This window comes from Cervus elaphus, chromosome 12 (genome assembly GCF_910594005.1).
Source record: "Cervus elaphus chromosome 12, mCerEla1.1, whole genome shotgun sequence".
NCBI classification, from domain to species: domain Eukaryota; kingdom Metazoa; phylum Chordata; class Mammalia; order Artiodactyla; family Cervidae; genus Cervus; species Cervus elaphus.
In genome coordinates this window covers 66,556,703-66,582,121 of record NC_057826.1, presented here as the reverse complement: position 1 = coordinate 66,582,121, position 25,419 = coordinate 66,556,703, and the positions used below count along the sequence as shown (strand labels likewise).

At 43.4% G+C, this 25,419-nt stretch overlaps 1 protein-coding gene across 1 annotated transcript in view; it reads right to left on the bottom strand.

The window, feature by feature from the left end:
- Nucleotides 1-25,419, bottom strand: part of RASGRP1 (RAS guanyl releasing protein 1) — a 73,075-nt gene that overhangs the window by 17,004 nt on the left and 30,652 nt on the right. Inside the window, exons 3-9 of the mRNA XM_043920454.1 lie at nucleotides 17,586-17,691; nucleotides 8,586-8,648; nucleotides 8,092-8,223; nucleotides 6,020-6,173; nucleotides 4,816-4,989; nucleotides 3,667-3,783; nucleotides 1,151-1,426 (exon numbers count right to left, since the gene is read on the bottom strand). Of these exons, the coding sequence (XP_043776389.1) occupies nucleotides 1,151-1,426; nucleotides 3,667-3,783; nucleotides 4,816-4,989; nucleotides 6,020-6,173; nucleotides 8,092-8,223; nucleotides 8,586-8,648; nucleotides 17,586-17,691 (1,022 nt within the window). The remainder of the gene's footprint in view (nucleotides 1-1,150; nucleotides 1,427-3,666; nucleotides 3,784-4,815; nucleotides 4,990-6,019; nucleotides 6,174-8,091; nucleotides 8,224-8,585; nucleotides 8,649-17,585; nucleotides 17,692-25,419) is intronic.

Here is a 25,419-nt window from a genome sequence, read left to right as displayed (position 1 = left end):
CACACCTCAGGTGTTCTCTCCCAAAGCAGACTGAAAGGACAGTTTTCATGGCCAGATACTATTAAAATTTGATTCCAGCAACAGAATTCCATTTAAGTGACATTATCAAATGATATTAAGAGTTTTATGTATCTCAGAACTTTAAAATTTTAGAGGACAGCAGTCTTAGAAATAATCTTGTTCTGAACCTGATTCTATGGATGGGCTTTAGGGGGTTAAGAACTCAAAAACATGCGTATTTTTTTGGGTAGAAGAATGTTCACTGCTTTCCTCACAAAATTTGTAATCCAAGAAAATTAAGATTCAGAGCCTCTTTTCTCAGATGTTACTGTCTTAAGGATGAGACCAGCCAATCACCTGGCCAATTAGTAAAAAGGCTGGGATTAGATACCAGCTGAATGCAAAGCCTGAGGAACTATCAGAATAGTCCCCTCAGGTAGGAAGAGGCTACAGTGATTATTCCATGCTGGAAAAAAAAAAAAAAAAAAAAAACGCATTAAAAATTGTACAATTTTAGTACTGAAAGAGAAGTGAGAAGTCATCACAGAGATGAACCCCTCTGATTTCACAGAGAAGGAAACAGTTCTGTGCTCATAGCGCACAACTGGTGAACTACAAAACCACAGTCTGGAAGGGAGTTCACCTGCTCTCACAGCACACCCAAAGGCACAGCCTGGTCTCCTGCACCCGACAAGTGCTCGCCCACCCTGGGCTTGAATGTCTCTGGGATCTAAGCCAGTGGTGGCAGGACCCAAATAATCAACCTGTTTTTGTATTTTTTAACTCACTGCCATTCCCCCTCCCCCCTTTTTTTTTTAATGAAAACCCACTGTCTCCATCTCTTACCAAGTCTTGTATCCTGATCTGCTATCAGCTCCTCCCAGAGAGCTTAGGATTGGCTTTTCTACGAGGAAGGGAATACTCCTAGAAGTTCAAGGAGCACAGCCCTGGAGTCCCACCACCTGGGTCTCAGACCAGGCTCTGCTGCTTAATAACGTGCAGCCTCTGCCAAGTTATGTATTTTTGCCTCAGAATCCCCATCCATAAAACGGATGTAACGACAGTATCCACTTCACAGAGTTCTGTGAGGCTTCACTGAGCTGGTATCTGATAAGGACGTGCCAGTAACTTGTCTCCCATGGAGCCTCACCGTCAGCAGATGCACCAGGTCCTTGTTGGCCTCCAGGGGTGGGGCCACCTCCTGTAGCTGGACTAACTCGTTGATGTGGTTGTACAGGGCCAGCAGCTTGGGGACGTTCACCTTCCCCTCCTCCAGGTAGTCGGGCATGGCTTCGTACAGGGAGATGAGGTCCTTGAGGTGCACCCCCAGGATGGGGATCTTGAAGTCGGTGCACTCCCCATAAGCACGCCGGTAGTTGTCATAGTTTCTGCAGGAGGACAGCAGCTCAGTCATCTCACCTAGAACCTACAAAACAGAAGAGGGGAGCCGGTCACAGGTGCCCCCCAGGCGGGCTCTCTTGTCTGCAGCAGCCACCTGTTTACCCTCAGCCCCTACCATGATCACACCTGGCCCCTGATGAGTCAGGCATGGGGCGAGCCATCTCAAGGGGCAGGCTCTGACCCTCCAGTGACAGCGCCAACTTACATGTCACAGAGCAGACTTACCAAGGGCAAGGTGTACTTTACTTCACAGCTGGAAAATTCTAAGTAAGGTTTTAATATTTTTATGCTAAAGTTGTTCTTTTAAAAAATAAGTGATACAAGCACATGATAAAATGATTTTTTTAAGGTACAAGATTATACAGTGCATGGCAAGTGTCCCTCTGAACGCTGTCCGCAGTCCCCCTCCCTTGTGTCTTCCAGAGACAAGTGAAGTGTGCTGCCCACAGCTGGCATAGGGAAGGGTGTGTTTCCAGTGTGACACATCAGTCGTCTATCGAGTGTTCTTATTTCTTAGGCTGGGCTCTGTGGGCCTCTTCACTCAGCGAGTCTCAGGATGGGCCTATGTTTAGGAAGCAGGCGACAGTCCACTCACAGACTGAAACCCTGGACAGGGAGACTGAACAGAGCAGACCAATTCCTGGCAAAGGACCAGCCAGGGATGAGGCGGAGGCCTGGGGACTCTGCACTAGAGCCTGTGCTCTGCTGTGGCCGAAGGGTGCTAGGCAAGGGTGCAGCCACATCTGCTGCTCCTTCCAACACACCTGCTTCAAGTCAGCATGGGGTTCCCAGGAGTCCATCCCCATGTGTGGTGACCAGCTTTCTCAGAAGCCAAGACAGGAAGAAGAGACTCCCTGCCAATCATGTCACAACACAGAATAACAATTTTAAACGCTGTGCTGGAAATTCCTGTCATAAAATTGTGGCCTAAGAGGCACCGTTTCTCCCTGATGAAGTTACTTGAGATCTGAGAGTCAGCCTCCCACAGTCACAAGGCTGCAAGAGAGCAGACACCTGAGCAAATAGGGCTGGGGAGTGTGGAGTCGGGGAAAGGCTCACACGACAAGAGATGAGCAGCAAAGATTTAGAGAACTTTTTGTTCCCCTTAGAAAGTGAAATAAACTATTGGGGGACACTAGCTTTAACCCTGGACTTAGGAATTCACTCTGCAGACCACCCTGAAGGTCCAGCAGCATTGCAGAGGAGCGGGCTTGTCAATATGAAACGAAGGCACATTAGTCTCTGTGATTCTCTCCCTGTGTCACCTCTGTGATGCAGGCAGTCTCTTCAGTTGTTCTGCCTGGTCTCAGCCAGCACGATCAAGAAATTATAAGGTGATCAGACCACTGGAAGGTGTGGGTGGAGCAGCATCCTCCAACCCCAGTGTTGTGAGAGCAGGGATGGTTAATAAGAGACTTCCTGAAAGACGGGGAACACCTTCCTGAACACCTGGGAAAAGCAGATGGGGTGGGAAAAGCAGATGGGGCAACGAGGCTAAGATATCTCTTCCCTAAGAAGACAGCCTCCTTCTGTGTCAGCTTGGAGGTGGGGGCTGGGGTTTTGAGTTTAGTAAGAAAGGCCAGATGAGATGAAATACTCTGAGCAGTCATCATCAAACCCATATCATATATAGCTGCATTTATATATGCACTATATCATAATGGTTTATATGTATAATAATAGTCCTGTATCATAAAGGATTAAAGTCTCTATAAAATCTAATGTAGGAAAGTACATAAGACACTTAAGAATAATATTCCTCAATAAAATACCACCTATTACAAAATCGTACCTGAAAAGCTTATTTCCAACTATCTTGGAAAATTCAACTTTCCAGAATGTCACTCTCCAAGGTGTCTGGCTAGTTAGATTTCTGATGTGTCAATATACAACCTCACTTGACATGCAAACTGAACTATGGTCACTGAACCAGCACTATTCCTTGCTCAAGCAAGGGAGTCAGTACTAAAATGGTGGCTCTGGACACTCAGTGGCCAATGAGCATGGAAAAGAGGCACATATTGTTCCAAATCACCAGCGGGAATGGGGGCAGTAACACTGGCCAGACTGACTCAGTCACCTGCAAATCTGTGACGTCCCCACCCTGTGGGTTTTCTTAAGGGGTTCTCTCCTGGGTATTTTTCCTGGTTAAAAAAGGGATGGTGTGGCTTGGAAATGCTCTCTAGGTTGCCCCTCAAGGAGGAAATGCTGACACTGGTCCTAGGAATGCTGCTGAAGGGCCCTAGAGGAGACAGGAGCACTGACCTTATTGATTTCATGCGGGACATGTGAACTTGTCTCCTTGAGCCTGGAAATAGAGCTGTGACATAGCCCTCCAATCACCGCCATCAACGTATTGAAGTTCTGCAGCTGATGGAGCTTCTGTGACACAGAAAACAGATGCTAGCAGAGTCACTGTACATGTTAGTTACGTGGTAGCTTGAGGCTGTCTCTTGTCTCTGTGCTATGAGTATTCCTAATTCTGGCCAAAGGCTAGTGATCAGGTATTGCAGTTTTCCAAACATTTCTTTTCTCAGGCTTATTCCAGACCAGCAGATCCCAAATCTAGCAAAGCATCCCATCTTCTTCCTTTCATTTCAGCTGGTCTGTAGACCACTCTCTACATCGGTGGTTTCTAAGAAACACCCAAAGTACTTGTTTAACACAAAGATTCTGGACCCAAGTCCTGATGTTTAGATTCCCTGGATCTGGGGCTGAGCTTAAGGGATCTATGATTTTAAGATACCTTTAGTTAATATCAGAGCAAGTGGTCCATGTACCACACTTTAAGAAACACTGGTCTAGAACATCTAAAGCTAGAAAAATATATCATTCAGTATAATCTTTTATATTCTTTACCCCAAAGTAACCAGACTGTTTTTATTCTTGTGGGCAACACCATGGCTTAAATAGGACTATAACTATCTGAGACAGAGTGCTAGAATCTCTGTGAAATTTCAGATATGTGTTCATAATATCTGCTTTCCTCTCATCAAATGCTTAAAACCTACTCCTCAAACACTAAACCCAGCCATTCAACATAACTTGGGCTCACAGACCTAAATCAAGCTGGCCCAGCTATACTGAAATCTGAATTACCCTTTCCTTTGCTAAGTGGACCACAATAGGTAAAACAAAGTTGGCTGGTAAGCATCTTCTGAAAAGCGTTAAAGATTTAAACAGAACTAAAGCTGTACCCTGACTCTGAAGATTGCCTACATGGCCCTCTCCATCCTGATCTCCTGTGGGATGTAGAAAAGTCATCATACCGAGATCTGAGGGCAGGTGAAGGTGCACAAACCCCACCAGGAGATTCATGAGGGGAAAGCAGCTCTCATGGACAGACTAGGCTGAGGGGAGAGGGAGTCATTTACCTGGTATTACCAGGCCTCAAGTCTTCATCCAGTCACTCACCTGAGCCACCTGGATGAACTTGATGAAGACTTCAGCTCGGAGCTGGGGGGTGGGGCGGCTGAGAACCATCAGCTGTACCCACTGGGAGATGCCGTTGCACAGAGCAATGGACCGCTCCATGGTGGGGTTCTCCTTCACGCAACTATTCACAAGGTAATTCTGATAATCAGAGAACTGGGGAAAAAGAAACTCATCAGGACTGTGCTCCAGCATTCTTGGAGACCCGAGGGGCATGCTACCTCTGCTGAGCTGATGACCAGAAGCTGCTGAGGGACAGAGGAGCTCTTGGGCCTCCTCTCCTTTGCTGCCGACAAGGATGGCAGGAAGGCTATCTTATTCCACCCACAGCATGCCTCTCGACATCAGAAGCAATCAGGCATAAACGGATGTGTACACATACTAGTTAACCCAAATATTATGCTGAGCAGATATGGACAGGATCTCGTTTAAACTCTAAAAGAGTACAGTATAGAAGAAAAATCCCAGTACCAGTTCCAGCTCTGCTGCTGAAGGGGAAAAACAAAGATAATCTCACAAAATCTATTATGTCTCTCTCTCTCTCTCTCTCTCCAACGAAGCTCTGTTCACTTCAATGGCAGCGAGTTCTCTTGCATGGAGCTGCTTTGGTATCACATATAGAGTTTGAAGGAGCAAGGTCTCGGTGAGCAGAGTTTATCTCTAGGATCAGGGGTGACTATGGGGCCATGTCAGCAGCACTTCAAGAGTTTAGGTAAATTCTGAACTAGACCAGTAGCATCTGATTTATTTTGAAATTTCCCCCAGCCATCCAAAGCCTATTCTAGAATGAATTCAAACTCTTACAGGACTTATCCTCATTTTGCGGGAGGAAAATTTTAAAGAAAATTCTGAAAGACAATCATTAATCAGGGGGAAAATGTGTGTGTGTGTGTGCGTGCACACACGCACATGTCTTGTGTGTACACTCATGTGCACAAGGCATCGTGTGTGCCTAGTATTATCACCTGAACGAGTAGTGGGGAGGGGGAGGCGGACTTGGAGGATGGAGCGGGGAGCAGAGCAGGAGGAACACAGCCCGGGAGTGTGCCCTGACTTGCCCTACTACACACAGGCTGACGGGAAAGCCCGCCAGCCCAGAGGGGACTTCAGGGGCAGGAGATTGGCGGCCTGTTGAATTCCTCTGCTTACTCTCAGAGCTGTCACAGGGCAGCCCTTGGGTACCTACCGATATCCTCCGGAAGGACTTGAACTCCAGGTAAGTGAGGTGCTCAGACAGTTCTTCTGGCTCCAGATGGTCAAAGAGCAGGGAGACTTTCCGCTTCTTGCTGGTGTTCGATTTTATCCGTTGAGTCAGTTTCCTGGACCAGTCACGGGCATTGCTTTTGTGAGTAAAAGTGAAAAGGGAGAAGATGGGGGGGAAAAGAATAAATCAAAACTGCTTTTCTAATGCAAGTAAATACATGAACGTTTCTCACAAGAATATGCAAAGCACCATTAGCTAACTTTCTGGGGCCAAAACAATGCATTAACAGTGTCCTTTAAGCAGCTTTTCTTGTGGTGACAGCTAGGAAGCCTTGATGGTTCCCATGAGCCTTCTGAATGTGCTGATCTTAATGAGCCTTCTGAATGTGCTGGGTAAAATGTGTTGATCTTAAGGAAGTGGGAAGGACACAGCCCTGGTCACAGTGTCCTGGCCTTCAAGTGCTGGCCCCTTGTGTAGCCCTGTCACATATGTTCTCTCCATGTCTACCGTGTGTTCCTTCATCTCATGAGGGTGATGGGGATTCTATCCGGTTGGGAATCTCAAGGTTTGGGGGCAGTTTCCACGCCAGAAGGGCACAGAGGGGAGGTGCTACGCTGGGGAATCATGTGTAGGAACACAAGGTCCCTCTGGGCAGACTTGTGGCATTTTCCTCAAATGTCCCCAGGAACTGAAATGACCAAGGAAGCCTAGCTAACTCTAGAGTTGGCCCCACACACATTTTCTTGTAATCAATCCACATATTTCTTTTTCAATTTCCTTCACTATGGAAGCAAAGAGAAAGATAGCAGGTTGCAGACTCTGTTTCCCAAATGGGAATTCCTGAGAACCTTGTCTCTTGACAAAAGGGTTCTGTGGTCAAATGAGTTTGGGAAATGCTACAAATTCTGCAGCCCCCGTAGCCAAAGAGCATATTACAGACTCTGAGATGCATCGCAAAAGGGAAGTTCAGTTCACTATTTCTCAAGTATATCTGGTCAGGCAACATCCCACTGACTAATTCCTAAAGAACATACTGTGGAAAATATTGGTAGAGGAAAGTCAGCTAGAGGTGTATTGGGACAAGGAAGTCAGGGTTTCCAGACTGTCCCAGGCCCTGTGTGCTGCATTTTAAAAAATGAAGATGTTGCTATTGCAAAACCTTCTTTTATGTTTCACGTTGTTACAGTTCTAAGGAAAGAAGTTCAGAGAGTCCAACCTGTGAAGGAGATTTAAGTGGGACTCTGGGGCACGTGATTTGGAAATCATTTCTATGTGGCCGTGGCACAAGGCACTAGGGACTCTCACAGTCCAGCTTCTGCTCCGTCACTAACTCGACTAGCTCTGTATCCCCAGACGAGCCAGTCTTGCTGAGCCTCAGTTTCCCAAGATAAAAGCATCTTTAAAATATATTTCAGCACTAGAATTCTATGTCCTAGGGATCTGTATTATTCTAAAATAAAGCAACCACATTATGAAAGCCTTAGCAGACAACGAGTGTACTCTCCTCCCCTGAAATTAGGACAGGCATTCATTTTTTCAGACTGGGACCATCTCATAAATAAGAAATCCCAAGGAACAATATGAAATATTCCTGAGTACTTTTCCACCTCTGCACAGATCTCTTGCAATGTCTCTTGCAGATGTCCATGTATGTTATAAACCGTCTGCAGGATCCATTTTCCAGCAGTGCCTTCCGTATTTGTAAGTTCAGGGTGCCTCCAGGCATTGGCTGCTGAAGAAGCACCAATTTAGTCACTGCACTTTCAGTTTCTTGGGATTTGTATAAATTTTAATCAGCGTCTTGCTACCTGATTTCTTTTTCACTGAGACTTTTTTTCCTGCTCTCAGAGAGAAGCCACATACAGCATTATCACCAGGGACTTCTCTGCTTTCCTGGTACAAGGCAATTCTCTTTGGTAAAGCCACTGAACCTGCCTGAAGGCTTCTTGGGTCGCAGCGGGACACAGCAGAGGTCACAGCAGGACACAGAGGCTTGCTGAGCAGCCTGGGTTGTATTACAGGAGGGAGGTGGTTTCCAAAGACAGGGCACTCACATTTGCGTTGTGTCAATCAGGCGGCGGTGGAGCTCCTCGCCGTTTGCTTTCACCAGTTCCTGAAACTCCTCCATGGTGCTTGCCAAGCTGGTATCCATCTTAAACATGATCCAGAATTCTGTTATCCAGTACCTGCACGGTGGGAGTCACAAAACATAAGCCAAAACTGAAGCCAAGGACTCACATTTTGGTAGGTTCTTCCCCGAGAAGGACTCGGAAAAAGACAGGGGCTGATTTGTCCTGTATTCCTGGAAATACTGACTATATACTTCTCTGTACAGAATATAAGGAGCTGGAGTAGGGGTAGGGGACAGAGAAGAAAACCACCCAGTGACAATCATCTGTGGGCCCTCACACCTGCCCATATCAAATGCTATGCTATGCTAAAGTGAATCATAATCTGAGAAGCCATGACAAAAGATTTTGGCACAACCACTGTGGCTTTTTCATTTCACCCCACCCCACAAAGTCCCAAATGTATGCAGAAACGTTACCTTACAAAATAGCAGATCTTCAGGCAAAGCCCTGGTGAATTCTTTGCCAAGGCATCCTTATAGGTAGGGCTGTGGTTAAGGGAAATGGAAGCCTCTGTTATAAAAACCAAGCAACTTCTTATCTTTGGAAGATTTGCTAAAACTGCCCTCCCCCAGCCCTCCTAAAATTTTAATTAAAATGTTTTCTTACGTCTCTGGACCTAGGATAAAACCAACTTGATGGATGTAGCTATATGCTTATTATCACCTAGAAGGGCGAAGATTGTGACTTTATCTAGCCCATGCTGAAGTGGCTTATAGAAGAATGCCACAGCATCTCCTCTACAGAAGGAGGAAGTCACCAGCACAGCAAGGCCCCAGGAAAATGATCTGTAAGAAGTGAAGAGGGGCCTCTGCCCACATCCAAGACTAGGAGTCTAGTCTGCCAGAGAAAACAAGCTAAAAAGAAGAGCCCCTTTTCTTTCCAGCAACTGATTTAAAACAAAAAACACCCTATGCAGTGAATTAGAAGAAAAGCAAGGAATAAATATTCAGATATATTATAATGATAATTCATGCAATAATAGGAAAATGATAATATATGCATAGAGGGTGTCAGCAGACTGATCTTACAGGTTGTAATGCAAGTCAGAAAAAGTCATGTGAATGACCCAAATACAGTTGGAGAGCATGTGAAGGATCAATATCATTGGGAATATTCCACAAGAATGATGCCATCCTAAGAACATGAAAGAACAGCAAAGGTCCACCAAGTTCACATGTCTCTAGCAATGTATGGAAAGAATACACGTTTATTGCAAAGGTCAAAGAAATGCAAAATCCAATCCAGTGATGAAGCTGTGTGGTTGTACTCTGTTTTGTCAACATACTGAGGAATACTGTGCGGGCTGTGTGCTATACAAGCCACTGCCCTCTTTCTCCTCTTAAAAACCACCCAGAACTCTGTGAATTCCAGCAGGTCCCTGAGAGGACTCCACTGAGCAGCCAGCAGATGTCTCAGTTACCCGGGCTGAGCAGCCTTCATTCACTGGGCGTGCATGTTCTAACCCCCGCAAAACACAGGTGTAGATACAGTAAAGTAAGAGACAGTCCAAAGCTTATTACTGACTTTTCTTTTAATTAGGAAGGAGTTTGTGTATTTTTAAATCTCTCATATTGCAGTATTTAAGAGCATATTAGAATGATGATAGCTGTGAAACTTCTATTTGGAATATATAATTAAGGCTTTACACTTAAATTTTAAATTCAAACCTTACTAAGTTTATGCATAGCTTTGAAACACCTAAGATGTCAGCTTTACTGTTTACAATTTTAATCTACTGAAGTTACAAGCCTGTTTAGAATTCAAAAAGGTCCTTGAAATAGTTTAAAAATCTAAAATATAAAATTCATAATTATATAAATATATACATATCAATAATTACTTTAAATGTAAATGGTATAAATGTTTCAAACAAAAGACACAGAGTGGCTGAATGAATACAAAAGCAAGATCCATATATATGCTGCCTACAAGAGATGCACTTCAGAATCAGACTGAAAGTGAGGGGATGAAAAAAGGTATTCCATGCAAATGGAAATTAAAAGAAAGCCATGGTAGTGATACTTATATTAAACTTTAAAATGAAGACTGTAACAAGAGACAGGAGGACATTACAGAGTAACCAAGGGGTCAGTCCAAGAAGAGGATATAATAAATAAAAATTAATAATAAATAATAAATAAAATAAAATTGTAAACATATATGCACCAAACATAAGAGCACCTAAACATACACAGAAAATGTTAACAGACACAAAGCAAGAAATTGACAATAAAACAATAGTAATAGGGGATTTTAACACCCTTATATCAATGAACATCATCCAACAAAAAAATCAGTAAGGAAACACTGGCCTTAAGTGAAACATTAGCATAGATGCGCTAAGATATATAGAGAATATTCCATCTAAAAGCAGCAGAATACATACATTTTTCAAGTGCAAATGGAACATTCTCCAGGATAGATCACAGGCTAGGCCACAAAATGAATCTCAGTAAATTTAAGAAAACTGAAAACATACCCAGCATTTTTTCTGACTACAATGCTGTAAGATTAGAAATCAGCTATAGGAAAAAAAAAAAAAAAACAACAAAACCACTCAAAAATCACAGATGTGTGGAGACTAAAAATATGCTACTATACAACCAATGGATCACTGAAGAAATCAAGGAACAAATCAAAAAATACCTGGAGACAAATGGAAACAAAACCACAAAATCTACGGGATGCAGCAAAAGCAGTTCCCAGAAGGAAGTTTATAGTGACACAAGCTCATCTTAGGAAACAAACAAGCAAAAATCTCAAATAAACTACCTAACCTTAAACCTAAACGAACAAGAGAAAAACAAACACAACCCAGTTAGTAGAAGGAAAGAAATTATAAAGATCAGCAGAAATAAATGAAACAGACTAAAAACAATAGGAAAGATCAATGAAACCAAGAGCTGTTTTTTGGCAAAGATAAAATTGGTAAACCTTTCTAGACTCAAAAAAAATGGAGAGGGCCCAAATCAATAAAATCAGAGATGAAAAAGAAATTACAACGAGCACCAGAGAAATGCAAAAGATCATAAGAGATTACTACTACATGACAATAAAATTGACAACTTAGAAGAAATGTACAAATTCCGAGAAATGTACAATTTCCCAGGACAGAATCAAGAAGAAATAGAAAATATGAGCAGACCAATTACCAATAAAACTGAATCAGTAATTTAAAACAATACAATGAACAAAAGTTCAGAACCAGATGGCTTTACAGGTGAATTCTACCAAATATTGAGAAAAGAGTGAACACCTATCCTTCTCAAATATTCTAAAAAATTGCAGAGGAAGGAATACTTCCTAACTCATTATATGAGGCCAGCACCACCCTGATACCAAAATCAGACAAAGAGTTCACAGAAAAAGAAAATTACAGGCCAACACACTGATAAAAATATGATGAACACAGATGAAAAAAATCCTCAACAAACATTAGAAAATCAAATTCAACAGTATATTAAAAGAATTATATATGACGATTAATGTGAATTTATCCAGTGGGTGCAAAGATAATTCAATCTCCACAAATCAGTCAGTGGGATATACCCTGTTGACAAATTGAAGAATAAAAATCATATGATCATCTCAATGGATGCAGAAAAAATATTTGAGAAAATTCAACATCCTTTTATGATAAAAACTCTCCACAATGTGAGTAATGAAGGAACATACCTCAACATATATGCCATATATGACAAGTCCGTAGCTAACATCATACTCAATGGCTGAAGAACTTAAAGCATTTCCTCTAAGATCAGTAACAAGACAAAAGATGCTCACTCTCACCACTTTTATTCAACATGGTATTAGAATCCAGCCACAGCAATCAGACAGTAAGAAGAAATAAAAGAAATCCAACTTGGAAAGGAAGAATTTAAAACTGTCACTGTTTGAAGATGACATAATACTATACATAGAAAAGCCTAAAGATGCCACCAAAAACTACTAAAGCTCATCAATAAATTTGGTAAAGGTGCAGGGTACAAAATTAATATATAGAAATCTGTTGAATTTCTATATACTAACAAGGAACTATCAGAAAGAGAAATTAAGAAAACAATATCATTTATAATCACATAAAAGATGAATAAAATACCTAGGAATAAATCTAACTATAGAGGTAAAAGACTCATATTCAGAAAACTTTAAGACACTGATGAAGAAAATTGAAGATGACAGATGGAAAGGGATACTTATGTTCATGGATTAGAAGAATGTTGTTATGATGACCATACTACCCAAGTCTGTCTACAGATTCAATGTAATTCTTATCAAAATACAAATGGCATTTTTCACAGAATTAAAACAAATAACTCTAGAATTTCTATGGAAACACAAAAGACCCTGAACAGCCCAAACAATCTTGAGAAAGAACAACACAGGGGAGTTATCATGCTCCCTGACTTCAGACATACTACAAAGCTACAGTCATCAAAACAGTATAGTATTGGTATAAAAACAAACGTGTAAATCAATGGAACAGAAAAAACAACCCAGAAAATAACTTTGAAATTTACAGTCAATTAATCTAAAACAAAGGAGGCAGGAACATACAATGGAGAAAAGACAGTCTCTTCAATATATGTTACTGGGGAAACTGGACAGCTCCATGTGAAAGCATCAAACTGCACTATGCAGTCACACCATGCACAAAAATAAATTCAAAACTGATTAAGAACTTAAAGGCCCCAAAACCATAGAACCTATAGAGAAAAACATAGGAAGTATGCTCTTTGGATATGTCTCCTCAGGCAAGGAAAACAAAAGCAAAAATAAACTAGTGGGATTATATCAAACTAAAAAGCTTTTGCAAAATGAAGGAAACTATCAACAAAAAGAAAAGGCCACCTACTAAATGATGGAAATATTTGCAAACAATATGTCCAATAAAGGGTTAATATCCAAAATATACAAATAACTCATACAACATTAAAAAAAAACCTGACTAACAAACAGGCAGAGCATCTGAATAGACATTTTTCCAAGAAGACATACAAATGGCCAACAGGCACATGAAAAGATGCTCAACATCATTAATCATCAGGAAAATGCAAATCAAAACCACAGAGAGATCAACTCATACCTGTCAGAATGGCTATTATAAAAAAGACGGCAGATGACAAGTGTTGCTGAAGATGTGTAGAAAACGAAACCCTTGTGCCCTGCTAGTAAGAATATAAATTGGTGCAGCCACTATGGAAAACAGTAAATAGGTTCCTTAAAAAAACTAAAAATAGAACTCCTGGGTATTTATCTGAAGAGAACAAAAACATTAATGAGAAGAGATATATGGAGCCCTGTGTTCAATGAAGCATTAATTACAATAGCGAAAGTATGGAAGTAAACTAAGTGTTCATCAAGAGACGAATGAATAAAGAATACTTGGTGTACACAAACACACAATGGAATATTACCCAGCCATAAAAAAGAACAAAATTTTGCCATGTGCAACAACATGGATGGACCCAGAGGGCACATACTAAGTGAAAACAGTAAGAAAGAAAAATACTGTACTTCATTTATACAAAGGATCTAAAAACACTAAACAAATGAATATAATGAAAACAGAGTTATGTGTACAGAGAACAAACAGGTGTTTGCCAGAGGGGAGGAAAGAAATAAGTGAAGGAGATTAAGAGGTACAAACTTTCGTTTGTAAAAATAAATGAGTCACGGGTATGAAATGCACTGTATGGGGAATACAGGCAATAATTACACAGTATCTTTGTATGATGACGTGTCATAACTAGACTTATTGTGGTGATCATTTTGAAATGTACGTGCGCATGTTAGTTGCATTGTATCCGACTCTTTTAGACTCCAGGGACTATAGCCTGCAAGGCTCCTCTATCCATGGAATTCTCAAGGCAAGAGTACTGGAGTGGGTTGCCATTGTCTTCTCCAGGGGATCTTCCCGACCCAGGAATCCAACTGACATCTCCTGCATTGCAGGTGGGTGCTTTACCATCTGAGCCATATCAAATCACTGTTATGTGACAGGAACTAACATAATGTCATAGGTCAATGATACTTCAAAAACAAACAAATAAACAAAGAAAAAGAAATCAGATTTGTGGTTACCAGAGGTAGGCGGTGGAAAAAGGGAGGAATGTATGAAGGCAGTCAAAAGGTACAAACTTCCTGTTATAAGACTAATAAGTACTAGAGATGTAATGTACAACATGATAAATATAATTAACACTGCTCTATAGTATACGTGAAAGTTGCTAAGAGGATAAACTCTAAGTTATCATCACAATAAAACTTTTATCTATTTTCAATTTTGTGTCTATTTTCAATTTTGTATTTTGAGATGACAGATGTTCACTAAACTTGCGAATCATGCTTCAAACCTTAAACTTTTATAGTGCTTTAAGTCAACTTTATCTTAAAAAAAGAAACCTGGAATAAAAAATAAAATCCAAGTTGCAGTTTAAAACCATTGCAAGTATTTAATTAATGGCATTATTTTAATTAACCAAACATTTTTAAAAGTCCCTTACAAGTGCTTAGAGGGACACTCTAGACCTATGGAAAGAACAAGAAGATTTGCAAGCTAAACTTGGACCCCTAAAGAAAAACTATGACTGTGAAATTTGTACTTTTCATAAAATGAGTTTAACGTAAAAAAACCTAACTTTTGATAGACTTACTGTTTATAAAATCTATCCGTAAGGGCATGAAAACCAAACAGAAACACGAAACATAAAACCACACACACATACACACATCAACAAATAAGCCCAGGTCAATTTCCTAAAGTGAATGGGTGCACAGGGGCTGCTGCAGCGTTTGCGGCAAGGTCTGTGAACCCCGTCGCTCTTCATCTAAGGGCCAAGCCTGTGGGCACACAGAACATCACTCAGGAGGGCAGAGCCTCCCAAGGTCACAAAGACCGCGCCATATGGAGGCCACCTGAGCGAGGCAGGCCCTGCTTCTCACTTGAGGAGATGGAGCAAGCAGCAGCACGTGCAGGCCGGGACCGAGGCTCAGGCGTCTGCAGGGGCAACCGTCATTGTTCGCTGGAAGCTTCAGGTGCCGCATCTTCACAGGCAGTGCTGTGGCAACAAAGTACCAGCACAGTTCTGACTGTGCTTTTCAGGCATCCAAACTATTCAAGGCACGTTGTTACATTTTTCTCTCTCAACCATGGAAAAACACCAATAAAAACTGTGTTCTCCAAGGACTAATTTGTACCTGGGGGTACCCGTCTTGTCACCCCACTGGGTACCTGCCCCCACTGTGGACCCAGGGTCCTCCTCCCTGCCATCCTCCCTTCCAATAAAAAGGACCCACTCCAGCCTGGTGTGTTGAGAAGCATGGCACGGAGGGGAGAGGGCTTCTGAGAGAGCTGAGGACGGAGCAGGCAGGGCACATTGGGTCAGCTGAGGGGCTACCACCCCCCTCCATCTGCAGAGGCTCTGAAGCATGGTCTCCTTCACTTAGGGAAGGAACTGCAGGGCTGGACGATAAAGGAGGAGCTGGCTGTGCAGATGAGCAGCCCCGCATGGGACAGAGACCGAGGAGAGAGACTCTGGGGCCCCAACGAAGGCAGAGGCATGGGAATGGAACGGAGAGAAGAGCTAAGAGTCATTTCTGAAGCAGGAACCCTGGGATTAGGTGACTGGCTCTGTGGGAGGTAAAAGGCAGACAGGATTATGAGGGCTTTGAAGTTGTTGCTTTAGGCCATCAGATGGGCAACGACACCATGAACTGAAATTGAAAATGAAAATACAGGTGTCAAAGCAGAACTAACGGGGTAGTAGGAGTGGAGGTGGTGAGTTAGGTTTTGAGTAAATTAAGACTGAAGTGTCTATAGGACAAAGCAGTCCAAACATTTCTTAAAAAAAACGGTTTGAGTTAAGAGAAATATGGACTTGAAGCTCATCAGAGGAATGGTGGTGGAAATCCTGGTGAGAAATCACCCAGGGAAAGTACACAGAGAAGAAAACCAGGATGCTGTCCCATTTTGAAGAGGTTCCCAAAGAAAAGGCTGGATGGAGAGCTGGAGGCGGGTGTCCCAGGAGAAGGGAGACCCAGGAAGGTGCAGTCCAGAGCTGTGGAAGGAGTCTGGAGAGGCGGGGTGCGGTCAACAATGCTTCTACAGGGAGGTCGCTATAAACAAGGATGGAAAATAAGCTACTGGGCTTGACAACCAGGAGGTCACTGGTGACATCAGAGGAAAGTCTGAGTACAGGGGTGGAGGCCACAGTCGGGTGAAGGAGTAAGTGGGAGTTGAGAGATGGGAGATAGTGAGCGTGGACTATTTTAAGAAGTTTGTGCATCACATTTCTAACCCTAACAACGGAATGAAGGGGAGGCACGGTTGAGAGTTTATTTTTAGGTTAGGGAGATGTGAATGAGTTTTAGACTGAGGGGCAGGTGCCACTGAAGACGCAGGGTTTAAAAGGACAGGAAAGGGGACTCCGGGTCCATAGTGGGGGCAGGTACCCAGTGGGGTGACGAGACGGGTACCCCAGGTACAAATTAGTCCTTGGAGAACACAGTTTTTTCTTTGCGTATTTACTGACACTATTGAGAACTGCTGGTACATGGAGTTCTACTACGGTTTTAGAACACTCTGTAGATTAGACATCCATTTATTACCTGTACCTTTCATCACGTGGACGCCTCCCAAGGCCACTGAAATGCCACTGAAAACACCTTCTTCTCTGAGTGTTTATAAGGAGACTTAGGGAATAGATTCAGTCCTGATGGCTTTTACGCTTCTGTTGAGTGCCATGAGATGAAAAGGGAAGGCTGGGGAGAGCGGTAAAGGGTTAGAGGAGCTACACAGCGTGACTCAGTGCCCAGGACCTGAGCTTCAAGGTGCTAAACGGTCTCACCCCACCCACAGCCCACGGGGTCATCAGGCATCAGAAAGACAGAGAAAGCAGCGCCACCCCACTCAATTTACACCCCAAAGAGGGTCAGAATCCAGCAGGGTTTGCTTGGCACAGTCAGTGCCTCCGTCTAAAGCAGAAAGGCACCAGCTGCCCTGGTGTCAGGAAGCTCTCTTCAAAACCTGGGAAGGTTGAAGAATTAGACAGGAAAGCCAGAATGCAGCACCCTTGTCAATTTGCATGCGATGAATATGAATTTTGATTAATCTACAGGAAAAGTATTTTTCACTAGCAAGAGTGAACGAAGAACACTGTGTCTGCATGTTGATCTCTTTGACCTCTTCCCAGAAAAATCAGCATCAAAAACTCTGCCTTGTCCAACAGAAGACACACACACACACACAACACATATCCATAGACACGCATGCCATTCCCTGAAAGGACACGTGAACCCATTAACCACTCAGGGTCATGCCATACCAACCAAAGTGAAAGCATCATTCAAATTTCAAGATGCTTCTGAATCAATCCTATTTGCAGACTGCCGCCAGGCACTGTGCTAAAGGATATAGAGTGATGACTTTTTGGAGCAGTTCAGCAGAGGAAATGAGAATTCGGTGCATGGTCAGCATGACTTGTAACAGCTGGTTACTTCGACACAGGTTTCCGTCTGCATCTGAAAACACAAAGAGCAGCATCTGAGCAAGGCCCCCAAGAGGAATTAGTTACCTGACGGCACACCTGCCAACTCCCATCACACAGTGGGGAGACCAGAGCGCGGGCTCTGCAGGCACAGTGCCTCCTCCTTGGCCTTTGGCACTGCACACCCCTCCCTTCTTTGCTTTTCTTACCCTCTTGCTGCATACTCCCCTTCCCCAAATGCCTGTTTTGATGCTTGTTAATCACCCAGCCAGAAGGTGGTAGGATCGTGGGGAAGTGGTACCATTTGCATAAGTACACGTGAGTCTGTTGAAAGCAGGAGCAGATCCGGGTTTCGAGGCTCCCAAAGGGCATATGGTGGGGGGAGGGAGAAGTTCCTTCTAGGATCCCAGTGAAACGAGTTACAGTCTTAATAGATCACAGTGAAAATACCTTGCTTTTGTAAACTGCACAAAAACATATGACCATATGAATACATTTCTAGGCCCATGATCTTGGAAGGACTCATGTCAGTGAGGGGACCTAAAATGCAAGTCTCCCTAGTTTCACGGGCAATGCATCCCTGAATGGGCATAAAGGAGGAAGACTATGGGCAAATGTGACCTCGGAAGATTATGGATGGGTTTACAAGTACCTATGATGATTTGTATCAAAGACCATGGTTAGCTTCTTAATTGGGTTTCCAAATCCCACTGGTACCAGATAACAAGATTTTTTCCATACACTGGCAATAGGTATAAAGATTCCCCCTAGAGCGGTTTTCAAAATCTTTTAACACTTGTGGCAGAAAGCGTTAGGGGCTGGTTGTTCACAGACATCTATTCTCTGTCTTTCACCACGGACTGCATCACCAGGTTCCCTTGCCAGTTAGTTTACAGTTGGGTTCAGACATTGGGAAGCATCAGCAAGAGATGGGAGGAGAGGGAAGTCGGGATATTTTTCTCCTTCCCTCTCTGCTTTGGTACCACTTTCCTGACAGCTGCTACAGGTCTTTTTGATAAATGATTACACTGCTTGGCCCCTCTTTCAGGGCTCCAGCTCTCACTGGGATCTGAAACTATTCCTCTCCCTTGACTCTTTAGTCCTAAGGATGGTAGCAACCTTTGGCTGTTGACAGTCTCTGGGTATCTGGGTACAGTATCTCAACTCCACTCTCTGTAAGTAGTGACCCTTCATTAAAGTGTCTTCACTTAAACCATGTGAATTCTGTTCCCTCTTGGGAACTTTAATGATTCAGTGGAAAATGTCAAATTAAAGAACATACATGAATTGTTTTCTTTTAATCATTTTTTGCTCTTTAAAGCATACTATACAAAAGGGGCTGTCACTTTTGTTCTTTCTAAGTGTACCAAATCGTAAGTGAAGGACACAGTCCATCTGGGCTCAGAATTCAGAAGTCCTGGCTCATCCTCAAATGATGACCTAAAGTCATAGTTCATTAACTACTTGCAGAAACGTAAGGAACCCTGACGAGATCACTCCCCTTCCCCTCACCAAATCCACCAGTTCACCTGCATTCTGTTACTCTTATTTCTTGCCTTCCTCTGTTACCATGGAAAGCACTTCAGAAGCCAGTGCCTCCACTGAGCTCTGAGGGTCTTTTTCTTAAGGACAATGACACCATCTTTGTCCACTTTCTCTCCTCCAATATCAAATTTTCTCTCTCCTGGTTTACTTCCATTGGCATTTAAATATGCACCAGAACCTCCTATTTAAAACAAAATGAAGTAAAGCAAAACCTGAAACCCTTGTCCTCTCTAGCCATCTCTCAGTTTTGCTCCCCCTTTCAGTAAAACTTCACTGTTATCTATGTCTCATCTCCCATCCCCGTTCAACCATTCCATTTTTGACTTCTACGTCCATTATCCCACTACATCTTTTATTTTCAAGGTCACTGATCAGGTCCATATTGCTAGATCCAAGAGTTCATTCCTCTGTCCTCATCTTACTTTATGACTCAAGCTGCATTCAACCCAACCCAACCCAAGCTGACAACTCTCTCCTCCTTCCCGGAACACTTTCTCCTCTTGGCCTCCTCAGCATCACACTCGCTCAGCTTCTCCCTGTGGCTCTTGTTCTGTCTCCTAATCCTTTGCTGAGCTCTTAAATGTCACCATGCTGTGGCTTAGTCCTCCCACTTCTTTTTCTTTTCTAACAATTTTTAAAAGTTAAAACTTAAGTTTTAACTTTAAAAAATTAATTTATTTCAGCAGGGAAGTTCATCTATAGTCCTTTGGGCTAAAATACCACTGATATGCTCGTGACTGCCCAACAGACATCTTCAGCCTTACTTGGTGAATCCATACAGATGTCTAATTTCAGACTTCACTCGTCCAAGCAAAATTCTTGACCTCTCCCTCGTCCAGTTCACGTCTCTTCAATTCTTCCTCATCTCAAGAAATGGCACCACAGTCAGCATTTCACATACCCAAACAGAAAACCTAGGGGTTACCCTTTATTTCTCATTTTTCCTCCTATCCAATCCATTAGTGAGCCTTGATTCTACTTTCAAAATATGTCTCAAACCTCTCCATGTTCCCCCATCCTTGCCACCATTCTAGTTGTAATCATCACCATGGAGACCTATTTGACCTCCCTGTTTTCACTCTTATCCACCTACCCACCATCTGTTTTCCATGAAGCAGCCATGAGTGAGCTCCTAAAACCCACAAATCAGGGCATGTGCTTCAGTGGAGCCCATTACACTTGAAATAAAGCACCGACTACTGACTATAGCCCACAGAGCTCTCTCCATTCTGGTTCCTTCCAGTCTTTCATTTCATTTCATACCATATTACTCTCCTCCATACTCCTGCCTATTCCACAAACGCTCCAAGCTTATTCCTACTTTGCATGTGTTCTTTCCTTCAATGTGGCCTTTCTTCCCATGGACCATTCACATCATTTACGTCTCAGTTTCAATGTCATGTCCTCAGAATGGTGATCCTTAAACTACCTCTGTAGCCATGATCCTGCCTGAGTTTCTTCATAGCACTTACCAATGATCTGAAGTTATCTTTTTTATGTGATCTGACCTTGTCTGTTTTTTCCACAACCGTATCTCTAGGGTCCAGAACAGTGCTGATACAAGCAGTTACTCATTAAACATTTACAGAGTGAGTGAGTGAGTGAACTATACCAAATAGGAGACCCCTTAACTTTTCATGTTTCTTTGGATATTGTGTTTGCTTTTTTCATTAGCTATTTAATTAATGATATTTAATTGTTGCTGTTATTCAGTTGCTAAGTTGTGTTCAACCTTTTTGCAACCCCAAGGACTGTAGCTCACCAGGCTCCTCTGTCCATGGGATTTCCCAGGCAAGAATACTGGAGTGGGTTGCCATTTCCTTCTCCAGGGAATACACCCAACCCAGAGATCTAACCCGCTTCTCCTGCTTAACAGGCAGAATTCTTTACCACTGAGCCACCTGGGAATCCCCAATGATATATAATATATACATTTATTTTCTTCTTGGCCACAGCTTATAAAGTTACAATTAACAAAGTTATAACTTGATAAATCATTTTTAAGAAGTATTTATCTAGCCTGTTATAGTTTTGTAAATCTTTCATTACTTATTCTAAACTTACACTCTGGTGAGAGAGGGTTAGTACTGCTAGCTCTGTTTTCTGGCCCAAATAATTTCTGTAATATATATCTCCTGCCATAAAAATTCTGTAAAACAAAACATCCCAAAATTCAGTGACTGAAAACAGTGATCTTTTATTTTCTCAAGTGTCTGTAAGTTGGTGAGCGGCTGGCTGATATTGGCTGGGCTTTGCTGGGGCTCCTCCCCTACATGCCCCCAGCTTCCTTGGACCAGCGGGCTAGCCATGGAGTGTTTTCATGGTGATGGCAGGGCGCTGTAGGGTAACTGGAACTATCCAAGGCCTCTTACCCGAGGCTTGGAACAAGCATGCTGTCACTTCCACTTTATTCTGTTGGTCAAAGAAAGTCACTGCTGAACCTCAAGGCAAAGGACAGGAACCTCGAAGTCACATGGAAAAGACCACTGACATGGAGAAGGTGAAAAACTGGAGGAGGGGACAATAATAATCCACTCTACCAAAATTATGGGGATGTAAGTTTTCAATTCAGAATCTGACAATATAGTTTTTATAAGGCACCTCTCCTCACAGAAGCAGTAGTACTCCTACCTCCAAACATCATGGCACAAAGCAGGAGAATCTGAAATATATTTGTAGGGTATGCATCAGAATGTTCATAGGAGTCACGGACACAATTGCAGACACACTCAGTATGGACAGAATCTAAAACCGGTTATCTCAACTGTTTTTTGTGGTTGGCAAGCATCTTTCCAAGGATGCTCACATATTGGGGAAAGGGGCTTAGAAGTGTCCTGAGTGAGACCAAAACCAAGTCACATATAGAAAGATACAGGGACCCAAACAGGATTATTATGGAGAAGACTCAGGAGCGATATTAAAATCATCTTCAAGTATTTGTAATGTTATGTGTAGGAGAAGGTTTAGACTTCTTCTGTAGGGCCACAAACCATGGAACCAGAGAGGATGAATAGAAGAAAATGAAGGAAAGAGAACTGGGCAGAACATATGGTAGAAAAAATTCTAATCCTTAAGCCTGCCCAACAGTGGAACCATTCCCATCACAGATGCATTTAAGAGGAGGTGGGCCAGGACAGTTAATCACATTATTGTAATTGGCTAGCAGCTGCTATTTACTGAAATGAAAGTAAAAGCGTTAGTCACTCACTTGTGTCCAACTCTCTGCGACACCATGGACTGTATGCACTGCAGCCTGCCAGGCTTCTCTGTTCATGGGATTCTCCAGGCAAGAATACTGGAGTGAGTTGCTATTTCCTTCTCCAGGGGACCTTCTCGACCCAGAGATTGATCCTGGGTCCCCTGCATTACAGGCAGATACTTTACTGTCTGAGCCCTGAAGTCCAACTCAATACCAGGGACTCTGCTAAGTACTTTAATAATTTTACTTCTAATTCGCACAACACTTCTAATGGTGTCGGTCCTGCTTATAATTTATAGCTGAGAAAATCAACACACAGAGAGATGAGTTCCTTTGTTCTGTCTGGGTCAAAGAGACAATGGGTGGAGGAGCTAGGATCTGGCTGCTGGTCGGTTTGATTCCAGATCCCCAGCTCTCCATGACACTGCACAGCCATTTGTCAGAGCAGGGAATTCAAGTATGAAATAGGGGAAACGGCTAAAGTAGATGAGCTTTATGATCTCTTCCAGTCCTGAAGGGTACAAGACTAAGAGATGCCACTGGCATATTGGATTGGAACTGATTAATGCACATTTGAAAGGACAGCTTTTTGCATTGGACAACTTCTGAAAAACTCTCCTATATGCCTTGGTGGACGTATACTGATCATTCAAGGTGCCTTTAAAATAAGAAGGGTGCTGTGCCTAAGACTCAGAGTCATAGTCACTCTCCACTTTTACCCTGCACTCCCCTCTTCCCCTGGGTTCTGTGATGCACCGCCCCCCCCCCCAACTTCGGGCATGCTAATCCTCACATGTTCTGTGGGAGGGCAGGCTGGCAAATGGTAAGGCCAGGAGGGAGTGACTCACCCAGCAAAGGGAGGCAGAGGAGGGAAGGTGCGTCTTGGCACCCCCTCCTCGGTGCCCCCTGCTCCACAGGAGGACGTCCTGGTGTGTGCATTTGCCCTCGTTCCCACCACTGCCTCTCCCTGATGCGACCTTCAATATCTGTATGACTGCATCAAGGAGGCACTCGCCTCCTGCCCTCATCTCAGAGAGCAGCGCTTCTTCCTTCTTGAGGGGAAGAGCCTCCCTCTGAAAGGCAGATCTCAAAGTGGGTGATCCAGGGAAGTCTACCTTCCAGTCTTCTGGATTTTATTTTGATAATTTGGTATAACTGCTGTAAACTGATTTAAATATTTCAGTGAATAATTTAATTTTGTTTGCAGCTTTAGGCTTTTGAAAAACACAGGGTGTCATACTAAAAATTCTAATAAGTAAAATGTGCAATGCATAATAAAATGTGCATATTTTCTCGTTACCATCTGCTTCTCCTTCTACTTCAGAGGAAGCCTGCTTTAAAAGGTTAAAACCTCAGTGGGACATAAAATGTCAATCTCACGTACTCCGTCACGCGACCTGAGGAGCAATGTGTGCTGCTAGTCGAAGACCCACCCGACCTGCGGTCCATCTGCTCCACAGAACAGACAGGAAAGCCACGGCATCTCTTTGTGAGCCAACGGCTGGGTTTCCATCATTTGACTCAGTGCTGGCAACAGCCACGCTTCATGGGATCAAAGCATCTCAGGGTGGAAATGACTTTAGCTACCTTCCACCTCAACCTTCTAACTGATGCATGACCCCCTCCCCTAAAGGCATCACAGGTAACAGGCTCTGCCTGTACCCTTCCAATGACAGGACACAACTCTCTAACTACTCTACAGAGCAACTTTTCACTCTACTTCAATTAAAAACATTTTATCATTAATTGACTCAGTGCAAGGGACACTCCGAGGTACCAAAGGAGGTCTGAAGAGCTACAAGAACACCCCTGTCCCTGAGGAGCCCACAATCTAGTGGGGGAATAAGACACACACTCAAGACACTTGAACATCATCTCGGGGGGGTCAATGCTAGAGGTGAAACCCGTGGAGACCATGCTGAATGGTGGTAAAGTTCTGGGGAAGAAGAAACCCTATCCAGTCGTGGTGACTCGGGAAGCATCTCTTGATATCTGAAGCGAGGTGACCCAGCATTTCAAGAGGCCATCTGGTCCAGCCCTCTGCCTCTTGGTTGGCCTGTAGACGCTGTTCTTCCTTTCTGTGGTTTAATCTTAAATAAGCTGTTTGCCTCCCAGGGTGACTATCTTCTCCCTGGTGATGAGACTCATGTGAGAACAAAAAACCTGCAAAGGGCTGCATTCTAGGCCTCACTTCTTGCTGACAAGGGGTGGGGGTGACTTTCCTAACATGAAGGCTTATCTGGGTGGTGGGGTGGGAATGACTCATTGCAAGACGGACATAGAACATGTCCACACCACAGAAACTCCAGAGCAGAGTCTCTTCTTCCCCTCTGTTTTGGTTACCATGGAAATCTCTTGATTGTGAAAGGATCTGGTAGCTCAGTTGGTAAAAAATCTGCCTGCAATGCAGGAAACCTTGGTTCGATTCCTGGGTGGAGAAGATCCCATGGAGAAGGGATAGGCTACCCACTCCGATATTCTTGGGCTTCCCTGGTGGCTCAGTTGGTAAGAATCTGCCTGCAATGTAGGAGACCTGGGTTTCATCCCTGGGTTGGGAAGATCCCCTGGAGAAGGGAACAGCTAACCATCCCAGTGTTCTGGCCTGGAGAATTCCATCAACTGAGGAACTTGGAAGGCTACAGTTTAAGGGGTTGCAAACAGTCAGACACAACTGAGCAACTTTCACTTTCAAAGGCAGAAAGTCAGAAATTGGTATACTGAGGGTAAGAAAGCTGTCAACACTGGGTGGGGGTGGGGTGCTGGGCTTAGTCGCTCAGTCGTGTCCGACTCTTTGCGACCCCATGAACTATATCCTGCCAGTCTCCTCCGTCCATGGAGATTCTCCAGGCAAGAATATTGGAGTGGGCTGCCATGCCCTCCTCCAGGGGATCTTCCCAACCCAGGGATCGAGCCCAGGTCTCCCGCATTGCAGGTGGATTCTTTACCAGCTGAGCTACCAGGGAAGTTAAACCAGAGGCCAGAAGACGGTAATGGGAAAGCTTGTATCAGAAAGCTGGG